Source organism: Ochotona curzoniae, unplaced genomic scaffold (assembly GCF_017591425.1).
Source record: "Ochotona curzoniae isolate NIBS_2020 unplaced genomic scaffold, NIBS_Ocur_1.0 contig_2210, whole genome shotgun sequence".
Classification (NCBI taxonomy): domain Eukaryota; kingdom Metazoa; phylum Chordata; class Mammalia; order Lagomorpha; family Ochotonidae; genus Ochotona; species Ochotona curzoniae.
Genome location: NW_024465369.1, coordinates 38068394 through 38093292, shown reverse-complemented (window position 1 = coordinate 38093292; position 24899 = coordinate 38068394). Strand labels below are relative to the sequence as shown.

Here is a 24899-nt window from a genome sequence, read left to right as displayed (position 1 = left end):
GGGTTGCTAGGTTATAGGCAGCTTCTTATGTGACAATCATCTGAGTATCAGGTAGACTTTAACCATGTACCCACTCTGAGTATCTCTGTGCCAGCATTTGCTTTCACTGAGACTGTAAAACCCATAGTCGTGTGTTTTGAAAGACAGTGTAGTACCTATAAAACTGTATCACATAATGCAATGTTATTTTAAAAAAAAAGACAATGTAGCTAAAATTGTAATGGTAAATTAGTTAATAGTAGCCCTAAAATGACCTAAAATCTCCACGGACTACATGATTTTTGTTTCACATGTCCCTCACTAACTGCTTTAATACATTTGATGATGCAAAATCCTTAGCAGCCCAGATTTTTGAGGGGTAGAAAGACCCATAATTTTTCATTTACTTTACGAGTAAGACAGCTTGGGATTATCTTTACTTTTCTGCCCAGTGGAAAGCTGATAAGCCTGGCTGTAGGAATCCAATAAGGCATTTCCAAAGGCACATGCACAAAAGGGGGTTGTGAGGAAAGTAAAGTGAAACCCCTCCATTTCCTTCTTCATTCATGAAGTGTGAAAACCAAATGTGCTGATTAACTCTTTGGCAGCTAAAGAGAACATTTTATAACCAGAACACCTGTTCTTCCAAAGGAAGTGAGCACCAAGCAACCAGGACATCATATAGGAGATGGCCCCAGAGTGGAGATGACAGAAATACTTACTTTTGGTCTTTTCCCCGTCACCAAATGCCATCAAGTATTGGGCATTAATATATTTTTGAATTTGCTGATTTTAATGCATCTGTTTCAAAAAGTGTGTCCCACACAGAACAGCTCTCCCATGCCAAGAAACTTCAGATTTTGTCCCATCAAATCTATTTCTTTTTTTTTTTTTAAAGATTTATTTGTTTATTGGAAAGTCAGATATACAGAGAGGAGGAGAGACAGAGAGGAAGATCTTCCGTCCGATGATTGACTCCCCAAGTGAGCACAACGGCCGATGCTATGCCGATCCGAAGCCAGGATCCAGGAACTTCTTCCAGGTATCCCACACGGGTGCAGGTTCCCAAAGCTTTGGGCTGTCCTTCACTGCTTTGCCAGGCCACACACAGGGAGCTGGATGGGAAGTGGAGCTGCCGGGATTAGAACCGGCACCCATATGGGATCCTGGCGCTTTCAAGGCGAGGACTTTAGCTGCTAGGCCATGCCGCCAGGCCCAAATCTTTTTCTTAACCTCGCATGCAACTACCCCCATATGATTGATTCATTCATATGTAATGAAATGGAATTGAGGCCAAAAGAAGAACCAGAAAATATAGCCAACTGGATGACAGGCATTTGTTTATGGGGCTTCAGGGTGAGAACCACCAAGAAATGAGATTGGCCTAAGGGAACAAGATTGCCAAGGAATAAAATTGGCCCAAAGAAAAAAAAATCCATCTGGTATGGGCCTCTGTAGTTGACAGCAGGCTGCTATTATCTCTTCAAAACAAAAACAGCAGCAAGATTCCTTAGTTCAGCAAATTCACGGGGCTCCATTGGACAGACCTGTCTCAGGTCAGAGCAACATTAAGAAAGAGAGGCAAAGGGAGGGAGATCTTCCATCCACTGGTTCATGCCCCAAATGGTCGCAACATTGACTTCTGTGAGCTTCCAGGCCCCAAGCTGACCTGATACCACCACAACCCTCGCAGTGAATCTCCGGGCACCATGCCTCACTCATATTGTTATTTTCCCATGTCAAGGCTGCTTCTCCTTCTTTTTCAAATGCTCTGCTTTTGCCCATTGCACTAGCTAGTTCTCTTTTCTTTTCTTTTCTTTTCTTTTCTTTTCTTTTCAGGTGACAGCTTTAAGTACCACCTCCTTAGAGAAGTCATCCATTGTCAAGTTTCCTTGCTCCTTTTCACCCTCTTCTCACCAACACTATTGTCTTTTTCAGTATTTTACTTCTTGATTCTGTAGCAAATATTTTGTATGTTTGAATACTTAATGTCTAACTCTGCTGCTGAAATAGAAGTTCCATTAAGAGAGAAACCATGTGTTCATTTATGTTAAGTGCTTGGCACAAAATAAATCCTCAGCAAATATTTCTTGTAAAGGTCTGTTATGGGGAGAAAGACAGATTGATCTTCCATCCACTGTTCATTGCCCAGATGGACACATCAAACAGGCTGGGCCAGGCCAAAGCCAGGAGTCAGGGCTTTTATTTAGGTCTCTCATGTAAGTGGCAGGGGCCTAAACACTTGGGCCATATTCTAATGCTTTTTCCAGGCTATTAGCAGAAATCTGGATCAGAATTAGAGCAGCTGGGATGCAAACCAATGCCTGTATGGAAAACTAGCAGCCCCTTAGTATATATTTTTTAATTGAATGTCTGATTTGTGACTACGAGACACCCAAAACTACATTGATGTTTTTCTCTAACTGGTTTCCTCAAACCCAATCTGACCTCCTTAACCCTCATTTTGGCCCAGACAGGCTGGAAATTATGCCTTTTTGTGTACCTTTGGACACCCATTTTCCCCGGTGGAAATGAGTAACATGGTGACTATAGTCAGTCAGTGGTTAAAGCAAGGCCTTCTCCTTTCTACTCCTTTCATTCCATTAGGAAGTTCTAGCAAAGTCACACTGTTGCAAAAATAAATCCCACTGTGCCTCCATAACCAATGAAAATAAACGGTGTATCTCTCCCAAGTGATAAAGCATGTAGCCTTGTTGATTATGTAAATATCATGGGAGTAGAGGGGTTTTTTTAATGTATTTTTTAATTTTTATAATCTTACCATAGTTAATTAGGGCACAAAGGGTCAAGGTTACAGGAAAGTGGGTCAGACCATTGTTTCCACACTAATATCATTTTTTCCCTGTTATTTGGGGTAAGGGAAGAAACAAAGGGAGAAGCCCCACCCAGCCTCCCACCCATCCCAGGTGCCTGATGTGGGGCATGCTCCGAGGGTCCTGCTCAAGCAGTTTTGATAGTTCAACAGTTCTGAATTGCTGCCAGTCTCTCTGTTCCAAGCATGATGAAATAAATTCACATAAATATTCAATAAATGGGCCTCTCAGAAATACAGCAAAAAATAAGTCAGACTGCTAACAGCTGCACACATAGTCTTAAATCAGTGCAGCATTTTGGTCAGTGATGGGCCAAATGTACAATTCCCCATGATTATATCACCTAGTGATGCCATAGCTATCTAAGATCATGTAAGTTTATGCTGATGTTCACACAATGGCAAGTTTGTCTAACAATGTATTTCACAAAACATCCCCATCATTAACCAATGCATGGCTATATACAAATTATAGGTCTGAAAGGCCTGTCACATATCATTGTTGTTTTGGAAACAAGAATAATCAAACCACATTGCTCAGTTGGTTCAAAGAATGCTATGTTCTCCTCTGTTGTTAATAACAAACAAGAAAAGCAAGCAAGCAAGGAGTTCATTAGAAAAGAATTTGTGAGACATTAATATATTTAATATCCTACATGATTAAAAAAAACAACTTCATTTCCAAACAGAATGTGAGGAGTAATTCAGCTGTGGGAATAGAACATTTATTTTAAAACAGTTACAAATTATAGTCCAGTGTACATCTATATGGAGTCAGATTGAATCACACTAAGAATTAATCATACAGCTTTAAAAAAAAAGTTATTTTATTTTTATTGGAAAGAGATTTACAGAGAGAACAGGGGACAGAAAGATCTTCCATCCACTGGTTTACTCTCCAAGTGACCACAACAGCTGGAGTTGAGTGATCCAAAGCCCAGAGCCAGGAACTTCTTCCAGACTTCCCACATAGGTGCAAGATCCCAAAGGCTTTGGATCATCCTCTGCTGCTTTCCCAGGCCACAAGCAGGGAGCTGCATGGGATATGGAGAGGCCAGGACACAAACAAGTACCCATATGGGGTCTTGGCACATAAAATGCTAGGATATAGCCACTGAGCCATCGTACTGGGTGCCATACAACTGTTTTTAATTCAGGTGTTAGTGAGAGGCAACTAAAAACTTGGGAGAATTGGAATCAATACCACATGCAGCCATTTCAGAAGAACTAGGGTATTTCTTTCATCTAAATTAAGTTGAGATCTTTCAAATTAATAACTAAGCACTTCCTGAAAATGATGTTAAAAAAATAAGCTAATCATTATCCTTAACTAACAGCAATTTTTTTCTTTAGGTATTCAATGTATTCAGTCAAAGCAGCAGTATTTAATGATAATTTACTACATAATGTGCTTCAAAAAGTTCCTGAAAGGGGAGAGTTAGAAGATAACTTTATTTTCTAGCAAAAAAAAAATCTTGAAATCTATGTGAATTTAGGGTCTTTTGAAAGTTCATGAATATCGTGTCACCTCTATTGAGAATCCTTGTTAAAAAGACAGGGGTAACAAATATTGGTGAGCATATGGAGAAAAAAGAACTCTTATTTGCTGTTGATGGGAATGTAAATTTATGTAGCCACTATGGAAATCAATGTGGACATTTCTTTAAAAAAAAAAAAAAAAGATACTAGAAGTAAAACTGCCATGAGATCTGTAAATCCCTGAACTAGGTGTATACCCAAAAGGTATGAACTCATGGTGTCAGAGAGATATAGCCAAAATCTGGAATCAATCCAAGTGTCATCAGATGAATGGATTAAGAATGAGAGGGCTATAGATATAGATATATTATAACAATTATTATACAATGGAATACTAATCAGAAATAGAAAAGAAATAAATCCCATTGTTTGCAGCAAAATGAATGAAACTTGAAGTTATCATGTTGAATGAAATATACCAGATATGGAAAGACAAATACCACTTATCTCCCTTATGTGTGGGAGGTAAAATTTAAAATACAGATGCAACTGAACGCAGAATATCAAATATTAAAGGCTAGGAGAAATAGGATGGAAATTCAATGTTTGTATTTAAAAATTAGGAGAAATTGAGTTTAGTTCATTAATTATGATAACTATATTAATATGAGATGTTAGCAAAGTGGGATGAGGAGCATATGGGAACTCCATATTACTTCATCTCAATTTTAAATTTATAAATTTTATGGAAAATATGCATTATGAAAAAATTATGCACAGATTTCAAAACTTTTTACACCAAAATAAATTTACTTTTTAATTCCATTTAAAATTTCTTATGTTTTATCTGTATGTATTAAAATAAGTAATATTTAATAAGCAAATATCATAATCTCACAGAAACTACCACTCACATTCTAGAATTCATACACTGTACTCAGTGCTCTGATTTAAACACAATGCTAACATAACCTATTGAGCTCATCATGCAGTAGTCCTGGGTGTTTAGCAGGAGTCTACTTTCTTAATCCCTTGCAGATAAATAGTCCCAAAACTTGTTATGGCGCAAAATGTGATTTAAAAATACAGTTATTTCTTATCGCCTACTGATGAGGAAACTAAGACCTCGATTAACTCATTAGGCCAAGGGTACAGTAATGGTAGAGCCAAGATTATGGATTCCAGGCTATCCAATGACAAAACTCCTATACCCTAAGGGCAGTCTAAACTGTTTACCTCTGTGAGCATGCTAAGCAATGACAAATTTTAAAAATAGTATTTTTTTAAAGTGAAAGGAAATAATTTGTCTTCAGAATTACTGTAGATAAGTGATAAAACAATTAACCTACATAAACAAAATCAAATACTACTACTGACCCCTGTGGTTATAGAAATGACAATATTATACTACAAGCCCATAACAATTCAAGGGATGAAATCTGGGTCTATGTCAGAAAAATATCATAGCATATACTTGACTCACATGATTTTTAAACAGAATCTAAGTCAGGTGGTTGTCCCAAGTGAAAGGGCTTTCAACTGATATTCAGAGAAACTACCTTCATAGTAGTTTCCATTTGTTAAAATTACTTTACTTAGAGGAAGAGATAAAGAGTGGGCTCCCATCTGCTGGTTAGAATTCAGGAGTCGGGAGCTCAACCTAGGTTTTCCACATGAGTGGCGGGGACTCAGATTTTTGAGTCCTCACTGCTGGTGCACATTACCTGGAAGCTGGATCAGAAATAGAGATTCTGCAAGACAGGAAGGTTCAGTTAATATTTATTTAGAAAAATCTGTGAGAGTTAAAGGTGTCACATTTCAGTTGCAAGTTGGTGGTCTCTTGTTTTGTTTTATTTTGATTTTACCCTTCACCATTTGGAATTTTGTGGCTTAAAACGCTACATGATGTTGTTTGGTCATGATCTCATGGGCCATGAATTCCAGGTCTAGGGTAGGCGATTTGTTCATTGGGTCTGGAGAACCTGCTTCAGGCTGGTGTCTCCACTCATTCATTTGCAGGAATGGCTTGCTGGTGCTCTTTGGTCTGTCACGTTCCATCAGTGTTTTAACCCTCAGTCTTCTCATGAGGTAAATGAACCTCATACACAGTGATTCCTGGTTACAAGAAAGAATTTTTAAAGAACAAGGAAATAGAGGCTTCTCATCTCTCATGCTCTAGACTCAGCCTAACTGGCAGAGCAGCCCACCCATGTGTTAATTGGTCAGTCATAGAAGACACATAGACTCCATCTCTAATAGAAGTATCAAAGCATGCAAGGGCTTCTTAGACTGCTGCACACAATAATTTGGATGTAGTTGTGGAGTTGTTTTCCTCTGGCAAGTGCACATGATACCAATATTTAGCAACGCATGGGTAAAGGCTGAAAAATTGTTTGGACACCTGCCAGATGAATGTCAGTAGGGTCATTATGCACCAATTAATGGTAGCATTTACAATGATGAATACATTATAAGGGGTTTGTTTTCAAAATTGGATTGAGATTTGGAAAATGGTCATTAATATTAAAAATCTGATTTGGGTAATGACATCGAATGATTTAGTTGAATATTTAGATTGGGTGAGTGAAATGGTAAATGCATCTTTCGTCCTAAATTAAGGGCTCTCACAAACTGTTAGAGATATTAACTACATACCTTTCAGTGGTGCAGAACACAACACTATCATGTCCATTCTGTCAGGAAACTGAAGTAAAATGTAATGCAGCCAAGATCGAAAGATCTCACATTGAGCTTGTAGTCTGAGTTTCCTGTAGGGAAGAGGACTTTGTGGTCAAGGCAGATTTTATCCACCAGTTGAAAAGCTCCTTTTACTTGTATATTCTTTAACACATTTTGGTAGTTGCTTTTAATTTTTTTTCTTGTCACAGTAACATTTTTCAACCATTTTTTCAATAACAATACTATTCTCTTAAGTGCCCAAAATGATGTACCTAGTAAGAAATTGGCACTTTCTTATAATTGCAGTTTCTTGTACCCTCTACTACTTTTCCCTATTTGTGAAGTGAAGAATTTTCAGCTTCTCACCTGACCTAGACACTCCTTCTTATTGCCACAGAGGACCCAGAGGCTGGCCACAAAATTCTTAGGTTTATTTCCAATATAAATCTAATAAAGTAAAATTGGAAATCAACAATAAATGTGTGATTTAGGTACCTCTCTAATCATTTAAATTTAAATGATCCATAATTTTCTCAAAGTGCATCTTTTACATCTTTTTCATCAGCATAGTCCTGGGCTAGAGAAATTTAGTCCAGAAGCTTCTATCTTCTATTTTCAGTTTCCATTGATTGCAAACACATTGTGCACATGCCACCACTCTCCTTCTCAATATCTGTTGAACACATAACATCAATCACAGAACTTTTTAAATTAACATTTGTTTTCTGTATTTGAAAGGCAGAGTGGCAGAGGGAGAGGGAAAAAGGTGAAAGTGAATGGAAAAGAGGGTGTGGAAGAGAAAGCAATCTTGCGTGAGCTGGTTGACTACCCAAATGGCTGCAACAGCCAGGTCTAGGGCAGGCTGAGCCAAGGAGCTGGGAAAGCCATCAAAATTTCCCACAAGGATGACAGCAGTCAGCTTTCACTATGCTCCTGCCCCAGAAGCAGAGTAGCTGGAATTCAAACCATCATTCCGGTGCTGGATACCAGTGTGTCAAGTAGCATCCAGGGACCACAGAAGGACTTGGTGCTGAGCATTTCTTTAAACTTGAACAGTTATTTTCAACACAGTGCTTCCCACAATTGATGGCAAGCTAGATTCCCACCAAATACTCATTTGCAAGGATCAAGAGAAGAAGCCCAAAATGTCTATCAAAAGGTCTGGCAGAAAGTAAATGTCTTTACACTGTGTGCTGATACGTAGAGTGTGACCTTTCTTCCTTTGACACAGCGGCTTTAAAGAAACATCCTAAAGTCAGCCAGACAGTTAACTGTTTATTACTCAAAATTCTGCAGATAATCTTTTAGCTCTACTTTAAAATAAAAATGTTAGAGACCTCCTTAAATTAAAAAATATATATATCTTTGCACTTGATTACACAGAAAACATGGTTAATCTGAAGTATCTTTCAGAACATCCCATTCCATTATACAGCAGACAGATTCTTAAATATTTTACAAAAGAAACTGATGATCTCTCAGTTTCAGAATCAACTGTTCAGTCATCATATTTTTGTATTTTGTTGTCATCTGAAAAAAAAAATCCTGGAGAATGGTTATTCACGCAGCCAAAAGGCACTTTAGTCAGATCATTCAAAGTTCATTGGTTTTTGTTCCTTCCATTTTGTTAATTTTTCTTTGGATTAGAGGACAGCAGTTTCTTTATTTCTTCGCAACTCATCAACATAAATTATTTGGAATTTTACTTTGGATCGTTTTAGCTTCAATCTGATGTCAGCCTAGTTTCTGAGTGTCACCAAGTGCTACTTTGCAACCAGGGCCTTAAGTGTGTCTGTCAATACCCATGCAGCACTTTTCTGTTTGAGTCAGCCATTCTGGGTCCTCAAAGAATTCTTTACACTTGTGTTCCTCTTTGCCAGTTCCTCTAGAAGTCCATTTCTCATTTCAGAAGCAAATGGCCAATCAGATCCATAACAAATTAGCATTCAAAATGATTTGTTTGAAAGATCTGCCCTCAGCTACAGTCTAGTTCCTGGGGTTGCAAGACAACATCTGGCTATGCTCTTGAACTGCATGTGGCCAAAGGCAAAGCTTGGGTAGGGGTTCTGTTTCATAGCTCTGCTCATTGCTTTTCTTTGTGGAAATACATTTAATTGTTTTTTTCTGCTGTGCATACTTGATACAAAAGCATGACATTTTTCTCTGGTTTTCAGGAGTCTGATAATTGCTTTACCTTGCTGTTTTGTTGTGTTGTGTTTGGCTAGGACAAAGTTCAATCTAAAATTTAACTGGAGTTTGTAGTGCCTTACAAATAGAGATTTATTTTAGAAACAATAAATACTTTAAAACCAATGCTCACCACAAAACTGAATCACTCATTATAACTTTGAAATATTTTCTAAGTTAATACCAACACAAAAGATAAATCTATCTGGGATAGAAATTTTCTTGTGAAAGCTTAATGTTCATCAAGAGTTCTGTGAGTCAACTATTTACTTTTGTATGTAAGCTTTATACAAATTTTACTTAGCTGTCAAGGAAATTCACTAGTGTGTATGTTACGGCTAAACTCTTGCAGCCTAACAAAGTTTCTCATACAGACAGAATATGAGTATACATGATTACATTTTACAAATGTTTTTCTTTAGAACTAGTATGAAGCATTAAATTAAAGCTGTTTTATCTGATTACAGACACTATTATCCAAAAAATGTATAATAGAGCTAGATGCTTTCTATCAAAGAGAAAATTCACGCAATTTAACTTTGGCTGACATATGCTGAAGAATTGTAGGGGCTGAGGTAAAAATAGAAGAATCATTGCAGAAGATCTGGTGAAGGCAGTGGTGGGCTCAACCTGTCGAGCAACCATGATGGTGAAAAAGAGTTAAGAAATGCAAATGGAAATGATGTGTCCTTCATGGATTCGACATGAGCTAATGAGGGAGAAACAGCAAGATTAATCCTCAGATTTCTAGTTTAAACAGCTGATTGCATAGAGTTGGAGAAGGCCGGTAGAGAAATGGGCTTGGATTATCTGTCATTTTCCTTTTGCTGTTGTAACAAATGACCCCCATTTTAATTGGTTGGAATAATGCATAATTATTATTCACAAGTCAGTAGGGTCAAAATCTGAAATAGGCTGAAATCAAGTGTGGGCAAGGCTTTGTTCTTCTGTAGGTTCTAATGAATGATTTATTTCCTGGCTTTTTCTGGCATCAAGAGCACACCTGCAGTCCTTGGCTGTTCCAAGTTAGCAATAACTGGATGGCTGTTTCTGGTGTTGTAGCACTGATTCTTTTTTTTTAAAAAAATATATATTAATTACATTGCTTTATGTGACAGTTTCATAGGCTCTGAGATTTCCGCAACCCCTTCCCATGCCCTCCCCGCATGGTGGATTCCTCCACCTTGTTGCTGTACAACATTTCAAATTCAGTCAAAATTCTTTCATTGCAAGCGTATACCAAGCAAAGAGTCCAGCATCTTATTCTCCAGGTAAATTCAATGGTTTCTTGGGGAGACCATCTCTGGTCTGAAGGCAGAGCTGGCAGAATATCATCCTGATCAATTTGAAGCCATAACATAACATCAACGACAATTTACAACATTTTGGAATGAATTGACATGGTATTGAGTAACCAATATGTTTTTAAAAAATGCAAGTTCTTAACCACATCCTGTGACTAATTTATTGACATGTCAATTTTAGTTTATATACAGAACTGGCTGCTATACACCTTAAAATGTCTGTAGGGTACTATTCAGCTGTCTCGTGTCTATTTTCATTTTTGTATTTAGCAGTTTATAGTGTTGAAGCATAATTTTGCTGAACATGGCAGATTTTAGGATAGTCTAAACTGGCTTATAACTCTAACAAGGCATATGTCAACAGTTGAGGTGCAGAACAGTTTTAGGAGGGGTATGCAGAGAAATCTTTAATACCTTAGTGAGGAGTAACTAATCTTTGTGTCCTACCTAGTAAGGTATGTGTGAGTCCACGCTGACCGTTTCCTGTCTGGTTCTAAGCTTTCCTTGTTGTTCTCTGTCTCTCCGTGTGTGTGTGTGTGTGTGTGTGTGTGTGTGTGTGTGTGTTTGGGGGCGCTCCAGAGCAACCCTGATGGTCATTGCAAGAGAGGGTGGGGACCCAAAGTTGGAACTAAGTAAGGACCAGAGAAAGCTCCTCTCCCTAGTCCAGAAGGAAGTTTACTGTTCTGTTTCTGTGGACTGCTCAGGGTTCCTGGCTGTTGTTCCGATGACCTTAGATCCTGCAAGGAAGGATTCGGGCTTCTTTCTTTTTTTAAAAAAAGATTTATTTATTTATTAGAAAGTCAGATATACAGAGAGGAAGAGAGACAGAAGATCTTCCATCCGATGATTCACTCCCTAAGTGAGTGTAATGGCCAATGCTATGCTGATCCGAAGCCAGGATCCAGGAGCTTCTTCCGGGTCTCCCACACGGGTGCAGGGTCCCGTCCTCTACTGCTTGGTCGTCCTCTACTGCTCTCACAGGCCACAAACAGGGAGCTGGATGGGAAGCGGAGCTGCTGGGATTAGAACCGGTGCCCATATGGGATCCTGGCGCATCAAGGCAAGGACTTTAGCCGCTAGGCCATGCTGCCGGGCCCTCGGGCTTTTTTCACCCATGTGGTAGATCCAAATGGGGTGGATGACCTCAGAGTTCTCGGCTTCCGAAGGCACTCCAATTCCCCATGGTCTCTTTGGCAGTTGGGATGTAGTCCTTGGTGCCTGTATTGATAGTCCTTAGTGAGGATCCGGGAGTCTCCAGGGTTGGGATACAAGCCTCCTCCTGTCCCCCTGCTCCACTCTAGGGTCCCCCCTGCTCTGTGTATATGACCTCCTGTTAAGAGGTTGTCAGGATCGCTCTTGATTCCCCCTGTATGTATCACTGATTCTGACCCACCTGCCTCCTTCTTACTTGTGAAATTGCCTCAGATCATCCCATCTCCAACATTATTCCATCTTAGCTTTAGTTACTTCTAGCTGATTCGTGATGTGTAATATTACATACTCCTAGATTCCAAGAATTCAGACATGGACATGTTGTAGGGCTGGTTTTAAGAGCAGTATTCTTACCACAAATGGAAAAAAAACACATGTGTTTATAAACATGTTAAATATGAAATACCAAAATTCAGCCAAGTGACAATTAGTAACATAGGCAGTTGGATATATAAATTTGAAGACCAATAAAAGATTATCACTAGATTTAGAAGCTGTCAACGTAGGGATGGTATATAAAGCCACAGGATATAATGACATCACTGAAAGACTGAACATGGAAACTTCTACATTTAGTGTGAAGAAGATAGGGGCCAATAAAGAAAACAGAGGAGGAACAACCAGAAAAATAGAATGAAAATCAGAATTGTTGTTATTACAAAATAATGTATCTGAGACTGGGAACTGTATCAAGAAAAGGAATCATACTGCACGTAGTTGAACAGCATGGAGTAGGCATCTTGGTTGTGTTGGGGACTTGCTGCCTGTATCGCGATGTAGAGGTAGCCTCATGATGATGGGAGAGCATGCAGAAAGGACTGGTGTCAAGTGTAGAAAGAAGACTCAGGGGATGTACCAGATTCTTTTATAACAACCTATCCTCACTGGAACTGCTCCAGTTTACCAAGATTTGCATTAGTTCCTTTCAAAGATCCTGTCCCCATTCCCTAATTGCCATCTATTGGACCCCCACCTCTTAAAGCATTTTGACAGCTCCTGCACGGGGGCCTAACTAGCAACACATGAACCTTTGAGGGAACAAACCACACCCAAGCCTTAGCAAGTATGGAGTCCTGAAAGCCCAGTAGAAGACTTGTCAAAGCTGGAAGAAGGCAATATCAGCCAGGTGATGAGGGTGAAGGAGGCTCCAGTATAAAGAACTTTGTTTATTGAAGAACCAAAACCAAAATGAGAGGGTGGCTGGAGTGTGAGGAAGAGAGCACAGCAGCAGTAAGTGGTTCAGTAGGTTCAATTCTGTTATAAAGGGCATTACAGATTTTCCACGAGATTTTTTTAAAAAGAAAGATGAAATTGTGACATCAGCTTTTTCAGTGGAATTGCGAGGGCAGAACCAAAAATCGTCGACTGTAGAGTGAATGAGACATGAGCTGTGACCATAAATAATGATGACATGCTGTGTGACCTCAATGGCATTGTAGATACTTGTCAAAGTTAGTGGACTTGGAGCCCCTTCCTGCCACTAATGCAGGAGCCACTTGCCCTCATCTCTTCAAATAAATCTTGCTTTAAAACTAAAAAAAGAAAAAGTTAGTGAATAATCACTTTTGCTCACAGTCTGTTCAACAAGAAGTTGGGAACAAAGCAAAATCACTATTGCTTATTTGTATCTGGTGAGAATTGCACAGTGGCTAACTTGGTACATGAAAGTAGTACAAATATTACTAGGGTCTCATGTTTGTTTCCTGACATATAAAGCAAACCCTGAAGGTAAACTGAAGCATAAGGGAGCATCACTTTACAATATACTGAATCATCTCAGTAAATCTTTTCTTTTTGAATATTTATTTATTTTATTGGAAAGGCAGATATATAGAGAGGAGGAGAGACAGAGAGGAAAATCCTCCATCCAGTGATTCACTCTCCAAGCTGCCGCAATGGCTGGAGCTAAGCTGATGTGAAGCCAAGAACCCCAAGTCTCTTGCAGGTCTCCCACATGGGTTCAGGATCCCAAAGCTTTGAGCTGTCCTCGACTGCTATCCCAGGCCACAAGCAGGGAGCTGAATGAGAAGCAGGGCTGCCAGGATTAGCACCAGTGTCCATATGGGATCCCAGCGCATGCAAGGCAAGGACCCTAGCCACTAGGCTACCATACTGGGCCCAGGAAATCTCTTAGGACCAAAACAGGAGAACTGTTGAGGAAGTGAAAAAAGAAAGAGTGTTATTAAGCAGGAGTCAAAGGTCTTCTTGTATTGAGGGGTCTGATCCTCATGTATATTCATTTTTCTTGCTATTTATGGAGGGGATAGTCCTACAATATTCCCAAAATATGTTTTTCCTAAAGAGTAATGTTGTATCTTAATACTTGGTGATGATGCATCTCTCCCCATCCACATAAGATGAGTGATCAGAAGTTTCTTTAGCCAGGCCACACTCTTGACCCGAGTCCTACAAAAGAAAACAGGAACCCGTAGAATAAGGTTGAAAAGCTAAAACCACAAATGGATGTTTGGTGTAGCAGTTAAGATACCACTTGGCATTCCTGCATCCCATATCACAGACCATGGAACCAAGTCCCAGCTCTGTTCCCAACTCTAGTGTCCTGCTAATGCACACCTTGGGAGGTAGCTCGTGTATTTAGGGTCCTGCTGCACACCTGGGATAATTGGATCATGTTTCTGACTACTGGCTTTAGTCTAATACAATTCTGACATTTGGACAGTGAACTAGCTGATGGAAGATCTCACTTTATTCCCTGCCACAACTCAGGTCTGTCTTTAAAGTAATTGAATGCTTTTCAAAAAGCAAAACCAAAACATCCCCTTCCCATTAATGCTGTCAAATGAACAGACTCCTAAACACTGAATACATGAGGCACCTGACAGGCTTAAATACTCAGGATGAACGCTTAGTGATTTTGGCTCCAAGGTATGGAAGTCAAAAATAACCAAGGCATTTTTTTTTCATAAGTCTTAATCTCACACAATATACAGATTAAATTTCAGGTAAGTCATATATCTTAACTTATAAGAAAAGTATGTGTCTTTTAGAACATGGTACAAGATAAGTATTCACAATTTGGAGATAGGGAAATTTCTTAGAAATGATATATGGAGAAATACTAATTTTAAAAATGGACAAATTACACATCATCAATTTTAAAACCTTTTCTTGTTAGAAGATACTTTAAAAGGCAAAAGATGAGGTGGGCATTGTGGCATAGCTGATAAAGCTATTGGCTATAACACGGGTATCCTGTGGGTGCTGGTTTGAATCCCAGTGCTCCACCTTCTGTGCAGACTGTGGTCCAAGTTCTTGGGCTCCTGCACCCACAGGAGACAATTGGAAGACGCTCCTGTCTCCCGACTTTGACCTGGACCAGCCTAGGACCATTGTGGCCATCCACGGAGCAAGCCAAGAGTTGAAAGGCCTCTCTCTGTCTCTACTTTTCTTTCTCTGTAACTCTGCCTTTCAAAAATACGAAGAACTCCGGCAGCTCAATAAAAATGAAAGAATCTAACTTTGAATGAGCAAAGGTCTTAATCTATAGTACCTGTCTGCATCATTGATTTAAGTAGTTTTAACTTAGTGGAGTTGATAGCTTTTTATCATTGATTTAAATAGTTTTAACTTAGTGGAGTTGATAGCTTTTAAAAAATAGTAAAGGTAATGGGAAAAGTAGGATTAAACAAGAAGAAGCAGAGTGGCATATAGAAGGTGACTCTCATATTGGAAGTCTGTTTAGGTTTTACCTGGTAGCAGAGATTTTTTTAAAAAAAAAACAGGTACGTGGTTTGGGTAGATTTTGTTATTTTGATTTTTTTAATTAACAAAAGTTATAGGAAATTATGGGCCACAATGTGATATTTCAGTAGTTGTATACAACGTGTACTGATCAAATCAGTATAATCAACATTTCCCCTATCTTGAAACTAGTTTATGAATGGAACCCTGGAGTGCCCCTGCTCCATTTGCTTAGAAATACACAACAGGATGGTCTTCACACTATGCTGTACAACACAGGAACTTTTTCCTTCTAACTCTGATTGGATACCAGTTATCCAAACTCCCACTATAAACCCTGTTCTTTTAAGCATCCAAATCACTCTTTAACTTTGTTTTAAGGACATTAAAATTTTATTTTGAAGATTGAATCTGAAAAAACAGGATTTGTAAACAGTAAGAAATTCTCAGGAGATGATATCCATTTAAAGTTTATTTGTAAAATAGTGCTATTTACTTTTAGCAAGACAATAGTAAAATGACAAATATTTTTGGTTTTATCTAAACTGGAAATACCTTCCAGTGATGAGCAATAATATAATGACATAAAAATATACCAAATATTCACATGGTAAAATTTAAATTGATTAATTTTTAAGGTTTATTTATTTTTATTGGAAAGGCAGATATACAGTGAGGAGGAGAGACAGAAAGGAAGATCTTCCATCCAGTGATTCACTCCTAAAGCAGCCCCAACTGCTGGAGCTGCACTGATCCAAAGCCAGGAACCCGGAACCTCTTCCGGGTCTCCCACATGGGTGCAGGATCCCAGGGCTTTGGGCCATCCTTGACTGCTTTCCCAGGCCACAAGCAGGGAGGTGAATGGGACACAGGGCTGCTGGGATTAAAACCTGTGCCCGTATGGGATCCTGGAATGTGCAATGTGAAAACTAGCTGGTAGGCCACCACACTGGGCCCTAAATTGACTATTAATACAATATATGTAAGTTAATTACTTTTACGCCAGTTATTCAACATGTATTACTGCATTAAGTGTTCATAAGAACTGTATGAAGTTCATGCTCAACCCACAAAATATCCCCATTTTCCTGGTAGAAAAATCTCTTTATTCTTGGCAACCAACCCTTAAAGAATGTACTTATCTCTTTAGATAATATTTTTGTGAGTCTCCTTCCAAAAAATAAAAAGTTGAGAAAACTATGGAAAAGAAGTGAGGAAGTGGAATCAATGATAAAAATGTTTACAAAAAGAAGAAAAGATGTTGCTGAATTTGAAGAATTTTTTCAGAACTGTGTTAGTTATGATCATTAAATTATTATAGCTCAATTCACAATAGCTGAAATATGGAATCAACCCAGCTGCCTTTCTACTGATGACTCAAAAAAGAAAATGTAATGTATATACACTATAAAATGCTCCTCAAGCATGAGAAAGAATGAAACCCTGTCTTTTGAACCACTGGGTATAATTGGAAACCATTTAGTGAAGTGAAATAAGCCAGTCTCAAAAGCACAAATATGTGGCAGTTGAGTTAGAACACATAAAAATGCATGGAAATGAAATGCTCATTTCATATGTTTGTCATGTTTAGTCCTTGCTTAAGCCAATATGTATTCCAGTGGAACTGGAATCTTCCTCCTGTTTACTTGTTCAAAGATATGATTAAGCCTATACATATAGAGTGGGTTAAAATTATGTCTTATCAAAAACCAATGAAGAGAGGGGAGTGAGAGAGAAGACTTGAGGGAGATTAAAGGCATGAGGAAAAGTGGGGTCATCATCTTGTAAGTGTACCTATGGAATGCATAAAATCTGTTTTCTGTATTATTAATAAAAATTTAACGAATTGTATTAGTTATCAGAAAATGATATTTCAAACAATTTATAACTTGGCATTACTTTTATATGTACCTATGAGTTTTACTGTTCAGTTAAATTTTAGGAAGTTGTTGCAGATGTATTAGTGCGTTATTATTTTTTCTAGTCAACACTTAGAGAAAGAGGCCTCCCATTTGTGTTTCAGTGGATCATCTGATTTTCTGGAACAGATTACCATGTAATGCGTCTGTATGTTACCACTATTATGCCCTTTTACAAATGAGCCCTGATGAGAGTGCCCCAGTTCCCATGGCTCTGCAGTGAAAGAGCCCTGCAGCCCAACCCGCGAGCCTGTGTCCTAACTCCCAGGGGCAGCACTGGTACACGTCCGAGGTCACCATCTCCCAAAGCTCTTGGCTTATTAGGATGGTACCTGACTGGCTTAGTATAATTATGTATGGGAAATGCTGCATTTAGCAAGATAAAACATGTTACTTTAGTATTCAGAGCTGAACTGCCATTCTCAGGGAGATGAGTGAAAGGCAATTTAGCACATCCTAGACTTCTTCGTTTGTTATTTGTCTGCATTAAGAACACATCTGTGTATATACCAACACTGACATAAGCCAATGTATATTAATTTACCCCAGGGACAGATACCATTCTCTTTCTCCTTTTCTGCTCTACTGTCCATACCAACCTGATGTTTGCACTCATGGTTGCCCCAACACACACACACACACACACACGCACATGACTTTGCTACACTCCAGGGAGGAAAAGAAGCATATGAAAATAGTCTTTCGGGCCCAGTGCAGCGGCCCAGTGGCTAACTAAGGTCCTTGCCTTGATCATGCACAGATCACATATGGGCGCCGGCCCTAAACCTGGTGACCCTGCTTCCCATTCAGCTCCCTGCTTGTGGCCTGGGAATGCAGTTGAGGATGGCCCAAAGCCTTGGGACCCTGCACCCGCATGGGAGACCCGGGCTTCTGGCTTCATATCGGCACAGCACTGGTCATTGAGGTCACTTGGGGTGTGAATCATTGGATGGAAGATCTTCCTCTCTGTCTCTCCTCTTCTCTGTATATCTAACTTTACAATAAAAATTTTAAAATAAGTCTAAAAAACTAAAAAAAATATAGTCTTTCATGTACAATATGTCATAAACTACCAGTAGAAATTTTTTTATCACATGTTAAAACCCATCATTATGTCCAAGTGATATTATTCTTAGATCATTAGAATTTCTGAAAATACCATCATCTTTAGGTTTTTACATTTTTTTTTCTTTTCTTCTCAATCAGGTGCTATCTTACCATGCAACATGTTCAAAAGCTGAAGTTGACAAGTTCAAGGTAAGGAAAGAAATAGTTGCCTTATTGGTGTACAAAATTAAGCTTGCCCTGGTATTCTTCCCTTTTGTCCCTTGCTTCTGTGGGATTAGTCATCACCTTTGGCAAAAGTGTGTTTGGATGTTTCAGCTTTAAAGGGGAAGAGGCAGTAGCCATCTTCTCTCTCTCTCTCTCTTTTTTAATTTATTTATTTTTCTTCGAAAGGCAGTTTTACAGAGAGAAGGAGAAACAGAAAGGTCTTCCATCTGTTGGCTCATTCCCCAAGTGGCCATAACAGCCAGAGCTGAGCTTATCTGAAACCAGGAGCCAGGAACTTCTTCTGGGTCTCCATGGGTGCAGGTTCTCAAGGCTTCGGGCCATCCTCCACTGCTTTCCCAGCCCACAGGCAGGGAAGTGGAGCATCCAGGACACAAACCTGGCATGCCAGTACTTGCAGATAAAGGGTTAGCCCATACAGCCACAGCTCCGGCCCCCATATTTCTGATCAAATAAATAGTTAGTTCTTTACATTAATTAAGTAAGTAGGAGAATTTCAGAGGTAAAAAGTGGTATTAAATGGTAAAAATCATGACACTTGATTTTGTTGTTGGTTTTGTCTCTTAATTTGCCATTCAGTTAAACATGTAGGGTCTGTGTCTTGAGGTAACACTGGTTAATATTTACCAAATGCTTACTGAATGCATTTATTGTAGGCACAGAATAAAGTTCTTTATCTTGCTTAATTCATTGACCCATTTCAATACTGTGAAGTGCTATTTTACAGAGAGTAAGCTATATCAACCTGGCCCCAGAAATAGAGATTAGAATTCTTAAACGCCATACTTCAGGATCATTCAGGGGATCCCCTCCCACTCCAACATGCAGTGAATCTGTGAATGAGTTTTCATATTCCTTTTAACTGTGGTCATTGTCATCCGCTTAATTACAGTCCAGAGTTCTGGCTCATCTTCCTCTTGTCCCATAAGAAAATTTTTAGCAATGGTCAAAACATAGGAAAGTTGAGGAAAACTTTCATGCCTGCCTTTTTAAGCTTTCAGGAGATTCAGAAAATTAGCAGGAAAACAAAGGTCACAGTTTTTAGGTAGTATTAGTATCTATCACTTGGTGGTGGCTACTCTCACAAGCATCTTATTTGCATTTAAATGTATTTATCTTCTGGGGGGGGGAAGGCATGAGAACCTTTGAACTTAATAATTGAATGGGTCCATCAGCACTGATCACGTGAGCAATGAATGGCAACAAAAGAAAATCTCAAACAATGAGAAGGGCGAGGAAGATTTCAGAAAGGCAAGAAGCAGCACATCACCATGTGTATGTGATAAGCTGCTTGGGATCCATCTGGGAACGTGATTTTTGTTGCTAGAGAGAGACACAGAAGGAAAAGACTTGTCTTGGAACCCAGATCAAAAGAAGCAACTTGGTGCTGGCAAGCGACAACAGCTGAGAAGGACAGAAACAAGCAACAAAAGTCACAGCAGTCAGACCCATGTGCTGTAGAGGCAAGCATGATGCATACCAGCTGGAATGTACACTTTCAGCATGTTTTGTTTATTGCTCCATCTCTGTGGCCTCTTTGGGTTCTTGGAACACAGTAACATTCAAGTAGTATTCGGGGGGGGGGCAGTATTGTATTGCAGCAGGTCAACCCACCACTTTGAATGCCTGCATCACATATGGGAGTGCCTAGGAACCAATACTGCTTCATTTCAAGTCCAGCTTCCTGCCTGTGTGCCTGGGAGGCAGCGATCCACAATGCAGACCCAAAGATAGTTCCTGGCTCTAAGCTTTAGTCTGGCCGAGCCTTGTTATTACAGGCATTCAGGAAGTGAACCAGTAGATTGAAATATTACCGGGCCCGGCGCGGTGGCGCAGTGGTTAAGGTCCTCGCCTTGCACGCCTGGGATCCCATATGGGCGCCGGTTCTAATCCCGGCAGCCCCACTTTCCTTCCAGCTCCCTGCTTGTGGCCTGGGAAAGCAGTCGAGGACGGCCCAAAGCTTTGGGACTCTGCACCTGCATGGGAGACCCTGAAGAGGCTCCTGGCTTTGGATCGGCATAGCATCGACCGCTGCGCTCACTTGGGGAGTGAATCATCGGACGGAAGATCTTCCTCTCTGTCTCTCCTCCTTGCTGTATATCTGCCTTTCCAATGAAAAAATAATAAAAATAAATCTTAAAAAAAAAAAGAAATATTACCATCTGTCTCTCTGCCTTTCAAATACACGAACTGCAAAAAAGAAAAGAAGCAGCAAGGCAAGGAGAAAAATAACAAAGCTCAGAATGTCAAATGCAACTGAAACAGCTACTTAATGTGGCCTGACCAGAGTCATCATAGGCTAAACTTCATACCTTTTTGTTTTCTAAAGGTTTTGACCCACAGTCAGGCTTAATTCTTTGCTTAGAATAAGGAAAGATTCCATTGTCTTAAAATGCACTGTTTTGGTTTTTTTTTTTTTTTTTGCTATTGTTAGCTCACTAACATCTAAAAATATGAAATACTTAAAGTTGATAATAAATGGTTATTTCTTTTTAAAATTATCAAGATTATTAACTGATTTATCTTAGGTATTATCCTAAAATATATTAGCTATAGTATTCTATTACAATGTAATTGACATATAGTACATAATTTTAACCAAGTGGCTTTTTCCTGATATATGAAGTAAATAAACATTATCAGAATTGGTAGATGATGTCTATTAGAGCCTCAGCAATAATATTGAAATCCAGTGGGCTTAAAGTAATCCTGAATATAGACAGTGAAAGTGTTTTTTTGCAATATGTGCGATGGCAGTTTACCAACATTGCAGATATCAAATCATGTGTACATTAAACTACATTGTAATCCTCTGCTATTGTTTGCAGCACTTTTTAAAAATAGAGATAGTAAACAAAGACTTTTTTTGATATGTGAAGTTTTGAAATATGGATTAGTGTTATCTAGGAGATTGCACAGATTCAAGGATGCTAATTCCTTGTGGATTGGATTATACCCAGACCAAAGAGCAAGGATTCAGAGATTAAGCCAGAATCGAGGAAAAAGTTGGTTTCACCATTTATTGCAAAAAAACTGTAGATTTCAAATATTTACATCCATACGACAGACCGTGGAAATTCAAACTACACCACTTCTGGAGATCCAGATATACCTGACAAACCAGTGAGATGCGGCTAAATACACAAAGGAGTGAGGGACCTTTTGAGCCAGAGTCTAGATGAATACAGGGTCAGTATAAAATTTGTCCCTTGAATTTGTCTTTTACCTCTGCCTTCCATGCATTTGTGTTCTCTGCTGAGAACATGAGCGGATACAAAAGACATAGACTTACGTAGGGTTTCAGTGTATTAAATGTTCCTGATAACACAAGGGTCCAGAGTGCCGACTGCACACAATTGAAGAGAGCCCAGTGGGAGGAAGTACCGCTGTGGACCAGTATCACTGGGAGCCGCTCTCCTGCCAGTGTGAACAGCAGAGGTGAAAGAATCATTGCATGATAAGTAGTTGTACTTTAGAGACAGTTGAGGTATACGAATGTTCTCCCATAAATAAGGCAGAGATGTGGGCTTCCTATAATATTGGAATATGTGGTGTGCAGAATTAATTACTCTTAGTTTGATACTATTTTCATAGGCAACATGGTCAAAGAAAGACGTTTCATATAAGATAAACCTATAGTGAATTTTTAATAACCACTGATGCTGGGGTCACACGTTTGGTGTTAAGCTGCCACTTGGAAGTTGTGAGAATAGAATTAGAATGATGTGAAAACCTTTCTAGAAGTTAAGTTTCTGACCAGAGTGAGTAGGTAAACAACATGTAATTGCTTATCCAAGAATGTCAGAATTTGGGTTTATTTTTCCTGATTTTGTTAAATCATTTATATTATATTTCAGGAAAGCCATCATTTTTGTAAAGTCATCATATACAAAAATATCATCAAACTTCCTAGAACTAATGAATTAACAAATTTTAAAAGCCTGAGTTGGATTAAGTGCTAATAAATGTAATTGCCCTGGGCATCAAGTGAGAAAACTAGCATCTCTACTTTTTATCCCCATTAACATTTACTGATCTTCCATCGACTTGAAATAAGAAAGTTGTATAAGAAATTTTGTGCAGATTTTAGTGCTTATTTATCTGTCTTCAGCTCTGTGCTAACTGGAGTAATGTATATTGACAATTAGATCTCTGAAGAAGGCTAGTTTAAAGGCTTTTAATAATGTGAAGATGCCAGCTGTGATAGCATAAGAAAATGAGCTTACCACACCAATTATATGCTCTTATAATTTTATGTACTTTCCTTAGATTCCAATGCGGTGGACAGACCCAAAAATTATCACTATATATAGTCCGTTTTCCAATTAAAATCAACCCTGGATGTTCTTGTGTTATATTACCATCTTCCATAATCTCCCCTTCAATTCAGAATTATATGGGTTACAGTTGCAATCAGAGAGGGACTTGTTTACAGCGCTGTAACTGCCTCACTAATTAAAGGCCAATAACTCATGATTGAATGTTTGGGTTTGGACTGCCTTTCTCATATTTCAAGTTTTCCATGTGAGTGTCTGCATTGCAAGTTAATATCCCGGTAAAGTAAACTAAAATGGAGTACCAAGAATAGTAATCCCTGTAGTATTCACATCCCAAAATCAGAATGGTTGTTTCAAAAAATGGAATCTTAGCAATCTCTGCAGACTAAGCAATGGGATATGATTTACTTTGCTTCTAAAGGAATTTAGATTTTAGACAACAACGTTGGTTTATTAAATTGTCTACCATGTACAGTGAGCAGCTTTAGCCATTTGAACTGCCTTTCTAGTTATACCAATAGACCCATCTGCCTTGGTGGGTGAAGTGTTGTGTATGCCCTTTCGTGATTGATCCTCTAGGGAGTGCTCCTGTTGTCAACTGGTACAAGAATCATACCTGCTAGCTGTTGTCCTGCCCAAATGCCTTACCCCAGTGTGGAAAAGTGCACATGTGTTGAGGGATAACTCCATAGCATTCGGCCAAATTAAGGCAACATGAAGACTGCAGGAGACATGAGGTAGAACAAGGCACTGTGGGGGGCTGCTGGTCAGAGGCCCAGATTCTCATGTTCCCACGCTGATCAGTAGAGGACACCCTCTGGTGCCTCTCCCTTGGAACTGGTGCTCCATGGAGACTCTTTACAACCCTAGGAGGGGGGAGTGGGAGGAATCCAGGGCCTCTGGGTGCCAGACAGGGAAGGAGAGTTTTCTCTTCTTACTCTGCAATCCCTGCCTTTTTGAAATGCTACTTTCAAAAATCTCAGCACATGCTTTCCCACTCACCTTGGCTGTTGTTTTAAAGATGACCTAGCAGCAGTAAAAATGCAATTTGGGTATCATCTATATTGCCCTTTGTGCCCACCTCTTGAATTTAAGGAGTTGTTTTGACTTGAAATGGTATTTATGCCAAGTTTAATATGTGAGGGTTTTTGTTGTTGATGTCAGGGTATGTTATTGAACCTCCTCCAGGAAATTGGCCGCAGAGGAAACAGCTGCATCAGCAGCTGAAAGGGTACCTGCCGCTCACAGGCAGCAGACAAGGCCAGGCGGCTTATGCAGCTCAAGATGGGTCCATAAATATGTGAAGCACTTGGTGTTCCCCTCTTGTGAATTGTGTCTTAATCAAATGCCACATCAGAAAAAGAATGGTGGTATTTTGTCACCTTCATGTATTGAAGAAGCTGGGGAGAGGAAACAGCTTGCAAGCCTAGTGGCCTTTCATAGTGCTGAGCAAGGCAGCTGCTGATTGAGGACACTCCCAGAATGCACCTGATAAATCTATCCAGGAGGTGACTGACCCTGCCCTCTCTTAGGGTCGACTTAAACAACCACTATATTTCACTTCTTTCTACTTGGGAACAAATTGAAGGATGCTGTCTCCAGAAGGTCATACTGAATATTCCACTTCCCTAGGAGGAAGAGTAAGCCTGCAGGGCTTTCTACCATCTCCGCCTCACTCTTGGGATGCCCAAGTTAGCACAGCTCCATTTGTGGCATTCCGTAAGTGCCACACTAGAGAGCTGTGGAGGAGTCCTGAAGAACCCCATGGAGCCCAGTTGTGTGTCCCTATCAGAGTCCTGAGCTTGGGAGGGAACTGTAAAAAGTTGAAGGGATCAGAATCTTCCAGAACCATGGGCATCTGCAGATGCATCATTGCCCTTCATCGTGGCTTTCCTCTCATAGGAGCCATCTGTAATTATAGATGCTGAGCTGGGAGTTGAAGAACCAGGAGCTCCCTCATCTTAATGATAGGAGCTTGGTTCAGCTATCAGGATGGCTGACTTTCTGTCCAGTTGTGCAGAAGCTACATTCCTTGACT

General features: G+C 39.4%; 1 protein-coding gene across 2 annotated transcripts in view; it reads left to right on the top strand.

Annotated features, from left to right (window-relative positions):
* Positions 1-24899, top strand: part of PDE11A (phosphodiesterase 11A) — a 387926-nt gene that overhangs the window by 238061 nt on the left and 124966 nt on the right. For both annotated transcript variants that reach the window (XM_040971787.1, XM_040971785.1), the window contains exon 10: positions 18501-18551. In XM_040971787.1, coding sequence (XP_040827721.1) covers positions 18501-18551 — 51 coding nt within the window. The remainder of the gene's footprint in view (positions 1-18500; positions 18552-24899) is intronic.